Source organism: Mustela erminea, chromosome 1, assembly GCF_009829155.1.
Source record: "Mustela erminea isolate mMusErm1 chromosome 1, mMusErm1.Pri, whole genome shotgun sequence".
Lineage (NCBI taxonomy): Eukaryota > Metazoa > Chordata > Mammalia > Carnivora > Mustelidae > Mustela > Mustela erminea.
This window is the reverse complement of record NC_045614.1, coordinates 113,231,974-113,244,452: the sequence shown is the minus strand read 5'-3', so window position 1 is coordinate 113,244,452 and position 12,479 is coordinate 113,231,974. Positions and strand designations below refer to the sequence as shown.

At 38.8% G+C, this 12,479-nt stretch overlaps 1 protein-coding gene across 3 annotated transcripts in view; it reads left to right on the top strand.

The window, feature by feature from the left end:
* The window catches only part of VPS8 (VPS8 subunit of CORVET complex), a 247,363-nt gene that overhangs the window by 148,938 nt on the left and 85,946 nt on the right, over window positions 1–12,479 (top strand). For all 3 annotated transcript variants that reach the window (XM_032338603.1, XM_032338586.1, XM_032338595.1), the window contains one exon: window positions 1,400–1,446. In XM_032338603.1, coding sequence (XP_032194494.1) covers window positions 1,400–1,446 — 47 coding nt within the window. The remainder of the gene's footprint in view (window positions 1–1,399; window positions 1,447–12,479) is intronic.

Sequence of the window (12,479 nt, the reverse complement as noted above, 5' to 3'; positions counted from 1 at the left end):
AGAATATTAAGTTATAACCAGAAGGAAGATCATATTAAATAAAACAAAATGATAGACCAGGGAAAAGATAGAAAGTCAAAGAAAATCAAAGACTGATAAATATATTCTAAATGTCACCTTCTAAATTACATTAATCCTTTCCAGTTTTGAGTTCCATGCTTTGTACAGGTAAAGTTTGAATGTATCCAAAAATAAAGAAAAAAGAAAAACTAAGCTATAAATTTTGCTTAGCTTTCTTAAGAACTTAAAAACAGGGCGCCTGGGTGGCTCAGTGGGTTAAGCCACTGCCTTCAGCTCGGGTCATGATCTCAGGGTCCTGGGATCGAGTCCCGTATCGGGCTCTCTGCTGAGCAGGGAGCCTGCTTCCCTCTCTCTCTCTGCCTGCCTCTCTGTCTACTTGTGATCTCTGTAAAATAAATAAATAAAATCTTTAAAAAAAAAAAAAAGAACTTAAAAACATTATTTATATTCATAGGGTATTTTAAGGTGTATCTCATTTAATTCTCACCTCTACCCTGTGCAGAAGGCAGAGAAGATATTGCTGTTCTCTTTTTCACATAAGTAAACTGAATTGCTAAGAGAGACAGTGGTTTATACCAAGTCACATAGCAAATAAGTGGAAGAAACAGAACCCAGATTTTATGGCATATTACCTGCTAACATGTTGCAGTGTGTTGTCTCTTCTGTAGTTGATTACATTGGGGGAGTTGATGAACTTTTTTGGTGCTGCTTGATGTTTGGGCTTCAAACTACCCCCCTACTTAGATGATCTCCCAATAGGCTATCCTCACAAGAAGAGGACCAGGTGAGGCAGTGTGAAGCCCTCTGTGTGGCCAGAACACATTGTTATCACAGCAGTTCAGAGCACCTGCCATTCCCAGGGTCCTCCCACTGAGAACCACTAAGGGGTGTATCTTAGTAGAGGGCCATTGAGGGAGGGGCAGTTAACAATGCACTTGTTTCTTCTGCACTCAAAATAGAATGTGTGACAGTGATTTGAATTACTGGGAGGAAATGACCTCCCAATGACTCTTTAGAATTTCTTAGATCTGTACAGAAGACTTAATGGAAATTTGTGTACTTTAAAGGGGTTTTCTAGGGGCACCTGTGTGACTCAGTGGGTTAAAGCCTCTGCCTTCAGCTCAGGTCATGATCCCAGGGTCCTGGGGTCGAGTCCTGCGTCAGGCTTTCTGCTCGATGGGGAGCCTGCTTCTCCCTGTCTCTCTGCTTGCCTCTCTGCCTACTTGTGATCTCTGTCTGTCAAAAAAATAAATAAATAAATAAATAAATAAATAAATAAATCTTTAAAAAGAAATAAAGGGGTTTTCTAGTTTGGCATAGTGTGAAGAATTTGTTTTTTTAATGTTTATTTGTATTTTTTATTGTTTTTTTAATTCAGAACCAGGTTTTGCTTTTCAAATTTCTGAGGAGTCTTCTTGACCCAAGGTATGTTAATAAATTTAAGTTTCTCATTATACACAGATGAAAAATCAAAGGAAATAAATTTAGATTAAGACTACTGGCCTGGGGCGCCTGGATGGCTCAGTGGGTTAAGCCTCTGCCTTCGGCTCAGGTCATGACCTCAGGGTCCTGGGATCAAGCCCTGCATCGGGCTCTCTGCTCAGTGAGGAGCCTGCTTTCCCCCACTTCTCACTGCCTGCCGGTCTGCCTACTTGTGCGCTCTCTCTGTCACATTAAAGAAATATATATATTTAAAAAAAAAAAAAAGAGCACTGACCCATTGTGGGGCGCCTGGGTGGCTCAGTAGGTTTAGTGTCCAACTCTTGATTTTTGGCTCAGGTCATGATCTCAGGATCATGGAGCTTGCTTAAGATTCTGTCTCTGCCCCTCCATTCTCCAAAAAGAGAAAAAAAGAAACTGGCCCACTATATCCAAATAGTATAATCAACTTTTGATTTTTAGTGTTAGTTTGAGTAATAGTTTCATAGATTATAGTAAAATATATGATGAAAGTAGATTATACTGTGAGGGAATGCTTTTCTTTGCATTTGAACATAAGCATACATGTTGAGTTGTTATCATTATAAAAAAAATAGTGAATCTGTGCCATGAAGGTGTGTTTTAGGAAGAATCTGATGATTATCTAGCTTCCCCTTTCTATCCTAACTTCACTCCTTCCTGTTCCTTATTCCACGCTGTGGATTGATAGCTTTACTTTCAAAGTAAACGGCTAGTTCCCAGCTCACCCCTCAGTTGATTCCCTCTTAAATCCTCCTTTGAGGTGTTAGTTTAAAATAACTTCTTGTGGTGGTGGGAGAAGAGAAGTTTAATTTTTTTTTTTTTTTTTTTAGTGCCACTGTGGTACTCATCAAATAAAACTAACCCAGGGAGATGATGAGATTAGTAATGGATTTGTAAGCAAAGCAGCTCTGTGTGTGAGATCTTAACATTTTGCTGTGACTAAGTGGACTATTTGGGAGTTGAGTGGAATAATATTTAACATCCTCTAATACAGTCACTCTGTCTTAACTGGAAGTATGTGTCAGAATCACCTTAGAAACTTGTAAAAATACTGACATCTGGGCCCAAACCCACAGAATCATTGTGGGCAGGAATATTTTTGATGTACATTCAGAGTTAAGCACGAATGGCAGTGACAGAGCTTTCATGTCAGACATCCAAGCTTTCATGTTGTGTTAGAATGTACACCAGCCATTGAAAGCAGTCATTTAGTTACTTTAGTGATAATCACAGTTTGGGTTATTCTGGTATTTGGTGCTATTTTTATATACCAAAATGCCAGTAGTTTTGTTGATTGTAATAATTTTTGAAATCTCCATCATTTGAATTTAGAGCAGACTGGGCTGCATTGAAGTCAGTCATCCACATGTGCATATGCAGATGTTTAGAAAAGCAGTCTGACTATATTCCCTGCACCCCTGTTCAAGACATGTTCATGATGAAGTCTTAGAATATAAATAAGATTCGGTGGGGTGAGGTCTGGAGCCGATGACCAAGAAAGAATTCTTGAGACATCTTTGGTAGAAAATGGTGGTTTATTAAAGCATGGGGACAGGACCCGTGGGCAGAAAGAGCTGCTGCCACCAGGCTGTGAGGAGTGGTCCATTATATGCTTGCAATTTGGGGAGGAGGTTAGGGATGGTGTAAGTCTCTGAGGAGTTTTGGAAGCAAGGTTTCCAGGACCTTGAGGGGCTAGCTATTGTTGGGAAAAAGGTTATTTATTACCAGTGAAAAAACCTTTGTGTGAGACCCTTTAGCTGTATATCAGTGGGCGGTGTGCTTGGGAATGATTGTCAACACTATCTTAGAGGGTCTGGAGATAAAGGAAGTTTCCAAAGGAATTGTTAGAGTAGACTTACAGGATCCTGGTTGGGGGTAGGAGGTCAGTCAGGCTATGATTGCCCTTTGCCCTTATCCCTTAGCAAAGTGTTAAGGTAGAGGCGGTTGAGTCCCTAGAGGAATGTCACTCTGCTGTTTTAAGGGCTTGTCCGTGGGTAAGGAAATTTAATAAATTTTCTCCTGCCTTGTTTTCCACATCATTCAAATTACCAGTATTTTAGTTCCCTGTTCTCAGAATATCAAATGAGGCTAGGTACCCTTATTTTTATTTCTGTTCATCATTTGGCTCTCCCTCAGAGCCATTCTGGGCCAATATCTACTTCTATAATGAACTTCTATAATGAACGGGTAGAAACATCTTAGATCAGTTGGGGGCTGGTGGGGCAGAGACGGGCGGAGTTGGGGACAGAGATGTGAAGGAAGGGTGGAGGTTCTAGGCAGGCAGAGGAAGGAGCCAACTCCAGCTCCAGCCCTTTCTTCAGATCCTGTGCACCCCTTTTCCCATGGCACAGTTCCTTCTGTTCCTCTTGTGCCATGTCCATTCTCCTAGTGATGTGGAAATGTTGGGGTACGGAGCCTCAAGAATTCATTCTTGGGACTTCTTCGGTGCAAAAATGTGTTTTTATAGTATGGGACAGGACCCGGAAGCAGAAAGGGCTACCCTGAGATTGTGAGGAGCAGCTGATTGTACACTATGGAGTTGGGGGAAGTTTCCAAAAGGATTTTCATATGCTAAAGAAGACTCTTGGGACACTGGCAGCCTAGCTATTGTCAAGCTAAGGTTGTTTTCCCCTCTAGGAAGACATTAACCTTAAGATTGGGAGCTCCTGGAAGAATGTTGTGTTCTACCCACCTCAAGTATCTGTCAGTGGGCTGCAGTTATAAGGAAGTTTAATTTCTTCTACACTTCCTTTGGCCTTTGTTCCCCACCTCACTAGGACCTGGCACCTCTTCCCTTAGAATCATTTATTTGATCAGGTCATTTTTCCCCAACTGTGCTACGTGGAGAGACTCAAGCTAGAAGGACAGAGGAAGTTCAGCTTTGTGTTTGGTCTTTTCTCACATGTAATAAAATATAGAAGGTAATATCGACCAAATCGTACTTTCCATAAATAAAAAAAATACCAATATTAGGTTATATAAATATCAATACAATTCAATACTCGGAATGACTGATTTTCCACCACATTTTAGCTTTTCAAAATAAATATGCTTTTTGAATAATCTGAAAAAGGCATTAGAGTATTGTCAGGTTCTGGGAAACAAGAGAGTATGGAAAAGATACTAAGAGGAAAAAGAACGCAAGAATACATAGACTGGAAATTGCCTGCCTGGTGGTTTTCACCGGCAGATAGTGGAGGCTGTTCTTGCCTTTGATTCTTCCCTTTCTGTCCTTTCGCAATAGATATACATATTTTTTAAACAACTGGGTTCTCCCCCCACCACTCAAGAATCTCTTTTAGCAGCATTTTGGCAAGATAGGAAAATTAAAGAGAAGAGTCATTTTCATATAGAGATTGTTTGTATATGTATGTCATGTCAGAATATTGCCTTTCTTTTTTTTTTTTTAACTTTTGCCCACAAAACCCGAGTTGATAGGGTCCTGTGTGTGTGTGTCTTCAATTTAACATTTACAAATACTCGTTGAGTTATTTTATTTTGGCCTTTATTTTTAAAAATAAAAAAAATAAAAAATAAAAATAAAAAAGCCTTTTATTTTGTCTATAGCATTTTTAAAGGGACAAATCATCTATTTGAGTTCTTACATATATTTTTCTGTTGTCTTTATTCAATTTCTCTATGTTATCTTTACTATGTAAATGATGTCCTCAGTAGAATTAATTGACATACAGAGATATTGGTGGCATCTGTACATAGAAAGATTAGATAGTTTTTGGTGGGGGAGTTAATCCTACAGAAGCAAATTACTTGCCTGAATTGAGGCCAACAGCTTGGGAGAGAACGGATTTGCATTCTCTTCCAATTCCCTTCTTTGGGACAGCTGCTCCACAAAGCTCACCCCACCCCCACTCCCTGTGTGCTCTCCTGCCAGGCCAAGCATTCTCCTGGGAGTTCTTCTGATGTATTTACAACCAGATGTAGGCCTTTTGTGCAGTGGGGATGCTTGAAGGATAATACAAAAGGACATTGATGATTTTTGTGGGGCTATGAGCTACATAAGGAATAAAGAGAATGTGCGAGTATATTTATATTCACAATATTTTCTTCAGTGCACTTCTCTTGGTAATGTCGATTTAGCTTTTGTCAGCCATGTCCTGGAGGCCTCTGAAATATGTGGTACGGTTTTCTTGTAGGGGAAAAAAAACCCACATAGAAGTCACATTGTATTTCTAATCTTTAATCAAAATAAAGTAAAAATTGAGCATAACTAAGAAAATGAGTAACATAGATTATGGAAATGGTTATATCTTGGATTTAAGTTGAACCTGTGTTTCTGTGGGTAATTTTGAAAGGATATTTTAACATATTAACATTCATTGTTGAAATAACATATTTCAAAATTAAAATAAAAAATTAGAACGTTATAGGGGCACCTGGATGGCTCAGCAGATTAAGCATCCTATTCTTGATTTCAGCTCATATGAGATGGAGCCACTGCATGGGGAACCCCTGCTCAGCAGCGAATCTGCTTGAGGTTCTTGCCCACCCCCCCCACAACTTCTGCACCCTGCCCCCCCCCCCCCGCAGCATGCGGACAAGCACACACTCTCTCTAAAATAAATAAATTTTTAAAAAAATTAGAATATTATGTTCATGAACTTTGACATAGGAAAATTCATTTCTACTCAAACGACTTCCTATCAGCTCATCCACGCTTAGCACCAGATACCATAGTGTTAGGATAAATTAGAATATTATGTTCATGAACTTTGACATAGGAAAATTCATTTCTACTTGAGTGACTTCTTATCAGCTTGTCCAGGTTTACCACCAGATATCATACTGTTAGGACAAATTTTGTTCTGCACTTCAGAGGTTCTTCTGGTTGGACTAAGAATCAAATTGACATGAATCAGATTAACAGGAGAAAAATTTAATTTCATATGTCTGAAAACTACATATACATGAGAGTATCAAAGACAGAAAGGTAAAATGAAGTGTATATTGCCGGCGTGAGCTAAGGAATGGGATATAAGGACCTGGGGCTTCTGAGGGGAGGGGGGCAATTCACAGGGCAAGAAGAAGAGCAAATGTTTAGTATTTAGGTGTTTGCCCTGCCATACAGATGGGTCACTCAGATAAAATTTATCTCTGATAATAACTCTTACTCTGAGAAAGGCTCTCAATTTAGATTCTTTTAGGTAGCTAATGGAGGGGCAGAATTTCTCTTTAGCTCACAGGGCCTTGATTGCCTTTAGCTCAAAATAGTCCATATGCCATAGAAACCCATTTTGAGGAGACTTGTTCTGAACCCTTCAGTGTCTTTGGTTAGTACTTTGCCAGCAGCTCAGGTTCAGTCTTTTAAATCATAACATATCATTTCCTAATCTCCAGGCCTTGCAGGTGGATGGATGGATTATAGTGAGGAAGCAAGAAAGAAAATAGTGTACATGTGTTTATTTTTTATTCCTTTATTCAAGACTTCTTTATAATGAAATTGCTGTCTGCTAAGTACTATGCTAGAAGTTGAAATGGCTCAAAATTGTACTTACTTCTTCTCAATCCAAACCTGCTGCTTTTATTATTATCTCTCCTAGCAAATGGCATTATCTGCCCATTTATTTCATTTAACAATTTACTGAGTAACTACAGCATGCTAAGCACTCTGACAGGCATGGAAGTAGTGAATAAGATGGGGCCCTGCCTTAAGGGAATTTACACTCTAATGGAGGAAATAGATAAGTTAGCAGGCAATTTCCTTCAAGTGTTTTAAATAAAATTCTGAAAGTGATGATGGATTCTTCACTTTGCTTTACCCGCTCCACTCCACCTTCTCAGCCACACCACACAGAACCAGTCATGATATCAGCCTCTTGGGGGCCTCCTGTCTGTATGGGCTTCTCTGTTCTCTCCCCCACTGCCCTAGTTTAGCCGCACAGTATCTCTCTCCTGATCCCTCCTGCTGGCCTCCTAACCACCTTCTTGATTCTCCTTCCATTTTTAAACAGGCAAAGTTCTCCTTCTCAAAGTTCTTTCCCTTCCCTTATCCGAGACAAAATACAAACTCCTCATGGCCCTCTTTGATGTGATTCAGGCATATCTGTCCAGCTTCATTTTCTTCCTTGTTCCCATTTCTCTTTGCCCCTGTATTCCTTGGCAGTACTGGCCTGTTTGCTCAGAGGAAGCACTAGATGTTGTCATTTCTCTCTTTGCCTGTGCGTTTCTCCATTAGACCACTTTGTTATCTCAAGAGCAGTTTAATATATGTATTTTGTGTGTGTGTGTATACACATATACATATATATATATATATTTAGTTTGTATATGTTATTGAGAGCTCTCAAGTTACACAGATGCTTTGATCCAGTGATTCAGTTTTGGAAAATATTTTTTAAGGAAATAGTGTGAAAGAAAAAAGTAGTTAATATTAAATTACCCATATTAGCATTTACATAGTAAAAAAGCTATTTTAAAAAGAAGATGGGGGAGTATAGGCCATATATGAAAGACCCACAGCTAATATCATCCTCAGTGGGAAAAAATGGAGAGCTTTTCCTGTATGGTCAGGAACACGGCAGGGATGTCAGCTCTTTCCACTGATGTTCAACATAATACTGAAGTCCTAGCCTCCATAATCAGACAACAAAAGAAATAAAAGGCATGCCGATCAACAAGGAAGAAGTCAAACTTTCACTCTTCTCAGAAGAGGACATGATATTCTATGTAGAAAGCCTGAAAGACTCCACCAAAAGATTTGCTAGAACTGATACATGAATTCAACAAAGTTGCAGGATATAAAATCAACAGAAATCTCTTGACCTCTGTATACCAATAATGAAGCAGCAGAAGGAAAAATCAAGGAATCGATCCCATTTACAGTTGTACCAAAACCCATAAGATATCTAGGAGTAAATCTAACCAAAGAAATAAAAGATCTGTACTCTGAAAACTGTAGAACACTTATGAAAGAAATTGAGGAAGACACAAAGAAGTGGAAAAACATTCCATGCTCATGCACTGGAAGAACAAATATTAAAATGGCTATACTACCCAAAGCAGTCTATACATTGAATGAAATCCCTGTCAAAATAACACCAGCATTTTTCATAGAGAACCAGGTAATTCTGAAATGTGTACAGAACCAGGAAAGACCCTAAATAGCCAAAGGAATTTTGAAAAAGAAAAGCAAAGCTGGAGCTGCCACAATTCCAGACTTCAAGTTATATTACAAAGTTGTAGTTATTAAAACAGTATGTTGGGGCACCGGGGTGGCTCAGTGGGCTAAAGCCTCTGCCTTCGGCTCAGGTTGTAATCCCAGGGTCCTGGGATCGAGCCCCATGTTGGGCTCTCTGCTCAGTGGGGAGCCTGCCTCCCCCTCTCTCTGTGCCTGCCTCTCTGCCTACTTGTGATTTCTGTCAAATAAATAAATAAAATCTTAAAAAAAAAAAGTATGTTACTGGCACAAAAACAGGTACCTACGTCAATGGAACAGAATAGAGAACCCAGAAGTGGACCCACAATAGCTTATCTTCGACAAAGCAAGAAAGAATATCTAATAGAAAAAAGACATTCTCTTCAACAAATGGTGTTGGGAAAATTGGACAGCCACTTGCAGGAGAATGAAACTAGACCACTTTCTTATACCATACACAAAAAATAAATTTAAAATGGATGAAAGACCTAAGATAGGCAACCAAAATGTGAAATAGGAAATAAAAATCCTAGAGGAGAGCACAGGCAGCAATCTCTTTGACCTTGCTGTAGCAACCTCTTACTTGATACATCTCTGGAGGAAAGGGAAAACAAAAGCAAAAATGAACTACTAGGACTTCATCAAGATAAAAAACTTGTGCACAGCAGAGGAAACAACCAGCAAAACTAAAAGGCAGCCTATGGAATGGGAGAAGTTATTTGCAAATGACATATTGGATAAAATCTATAAAGAACTTCTCAAACTCAACACCCCCAAAATAATCCAGTTAAAAATGGTCAGAAGACATGAACAGACATTTCTGCAAAAAAGACCTGCAAATGGCCAAAAAACACACGGAAAAATCCTCAAGATCACTCATCATTTGGGAAATACAAATCAAATACACAATGAGATATCATTTCACACCTATCAGAATGGCTAAAAATTAACTCAGGAAACAACAGATGTTGACAAGGGTGCAGAGAATGTGGAACCCTCTTACACTGTTGGTAAGAATGCAAACTGGTACAGCCATTCTGAAAAACAGTATGGAGGTGCATCCAAAAGTTCAAAACAGAACTCCCCTATTGAGCAATTGCATTACCAGGTATTTACCCAGAGGATACAAAAATAGTGATTCAGTGGGGCACATGCATCCCCTGATATTTATAGCAGCATTATCAACAATAGCCAAATTATGGAAAGAGCCCAAATGTCCATTGGCTGATGAATGGCTAAAGATGTGGTGTATAGATATACTATGGAATATTACTCAACCATCAAAAAGAATGAAATATTGCCATTTGCAATGATGTAGATGGAACTAGAGTGAAAATTATGCTGAGTGAAATAAGTCAGTCAAAAACAAATTTTAAGGCTTTGTGTGGCTTTTATAATCCTACCCTTTCTTTTCTATTTATGTTACTATTTTTTATTCATTGCTTTTATTCCCCTTGCTTTTTTTTTTTTTTTGGTCTTGGTATTCTACCATGGTTTTAATTGAGCATTTTATATGATTCCACCTTTTTCTCTTCTCTTAGTATATCAGTTATGTATTTTTATTTTAGTGGTTTTCTTTTAGTTTGCAATATACATATATAAGTAATCCAAGTCCAATATCAACACCATAGTTCCCAGACATAGGATCAGTGCCTTATGTCAGAGGATTCCTAATTCCTTCCTCTTGTCCCTTTTAACATTGCTGTCATTCATTTCACTTATCCTTAAGTTATAATCACTGACTACATTGTTAATATAACTATTTTGGGCAGACTGTTTTCTGTTAGGTCAGTTAAGAATAAGAAAAATAAAACATTTCATTTTGTCTTCATTTATTCCTTCCCTAATGCTCTTTCTTTACATAGATCCAAATTCATGACCTATCTCATTTTTCTTCCGTTTGAGGAACTTCTAACATTTCTTGAAAGGCAGGTCTACTGATGACATATTCTCACAGTTTTTGTCTGTCTCAGAAAGTATTTTCTCTTTCACTTTTGAGAGCGAATTCTGCTGGATACAGAATTCTAGGTTGATGGGTTTTTTTCTTTCAACACTTTAAATACTTCCATTTCCTCTCTTCTTGCTTGCATGGTTTATGAGAGAAGTCTGGTATAATTTTATCCTTGGTCCTCTACAGGTAAGGTGTTTTCCTTCCCTCTGACTTCTTTTAAGATTTTCTCTTTGTCTTTGATTTTCTGCAGGTTGAATATGATATGCCCAGTTATATATTTTTTCCATTTGTCCTAGTTGGTATTCTCTGAGCTTCATGAGGGGTAGTTTGGTATCTGTTATTAATTTTGGGGGAAATTCTCAGTCATTGTTGCAAATATTTCTTCTGACCCATATTATCTTTTTCTTAGGTGTTACTTTTATACTTGTCTAACAGTTCTTGGATATTCTATTCTGAGCCCCCCTGCCCACAGTTTTGTTTTGTTTTGTTTTGTTTTTTCCTTTGTATTTCAGCTTGGAAATTTCTTCGACGTGTTACTGACATACCTTGCTCAGCTGTGTCTAGGCTGTTGGTGAAGCCATCATAGGAATTCATTTTATTCAGTGTTTTTCATTTCTAACATTTTCTTTTGATTCTTTCTTAGAGTTTCCATTTCTCTACTTACTTTACCCATCTGTTATTACATGTTGCTTTTTCCTTTACAGCCCTCAGCATATTAATCATAGTTGTTTTAAATCCTGTCTGATAAATCCAGTTTGGTTTGGTTTGATGTTTGCTGAATCTCTTCAGACTGTATCCTTTCTTTGTTTCTTAGGATGTTCTTTTAAATTTTTCTTGAAAGCTCGAAATGAGGTACTGCATGAAAGGAACTGACACAACTAGGCCTTTGGTATGACTTTTTAATGTTATCTGGCTCGGAATGAGGCTACGCTTACTGCTTACTATAGCCGTAGTTGTTTGAGGGTGAAAATTCCGTGGGTGTCCTCGTTTTTGTTTCCCTGGTTGTCTTTGGCTTTCCCTAGAGACTTTTCCTAATGTTTTAAATCCTGTCTGATAAATCCAGTTTGGTTTGGTTTGATGTTTGCTGAATCTCTTCAGACTGTATCCTTTCTTTGTTTCTTAGGATGTTCTTTTAAATTTTTCTTGAAAGCTCGAAATGAGGTACTGCATGAAAGGAACTGACACAACTAGGCCTTTGGTATGACTTTTTAATGTTATCTGGCTCGGAATGAGGCTACGCTTACTGCTTACTATAGCCGTAGTTGTTTGAGGGTGAAAATTCCGTGGGTGTCCTCGTTTTTGTTTCCCTGGTTGTCTTTGGCTTTCCCTAGAGACTTTTCCTAAAGTCCAAGCTGTGTGTTCTTTCAGTTGTATTTCCCTATTATATAGGCATGCCCTGTTGATGTGGTAGTGAGGTATGGTGAAGGGGAGGTATTCCATAGTCCTGTGTGATTCGTTTACACTCTTTTGGTGAGTTGTGTCTCTGGGTAGTGACCCTCCCCATACTTCTCAGTAGCCCCTCTGCCCTTTAAGTGAGACAGAAAGGCTAGAAAGGGCTGGAGTTGGCTTATTTCTCTTCCCTCAGCTTGTTTAGGCTCGAGTGAGCTAATTCTCCTTTAGGGCAGTTGTATTCACTTGCTAGGGCTGCCTTAACAAAGCACACAACTGTGCGACTTAAACAACAGAAGTTTATTGTCTCCATTTTGGAGGCTAGAAATCCAGGAACAAATGGTGGCAGGGTTGTGTCCTTCTGAGGGCTGTGAGAAGGAGCCTATTCCATGTTTCTCCTCTAGCTTCTGGTGATTTGCTGGCAATCTTTGTCATTCCTGAGCTTGCAGAAGCCATCACCCTGATTTTAGCCTTCATTTTCACATGCATTCTCCTTATACGTAC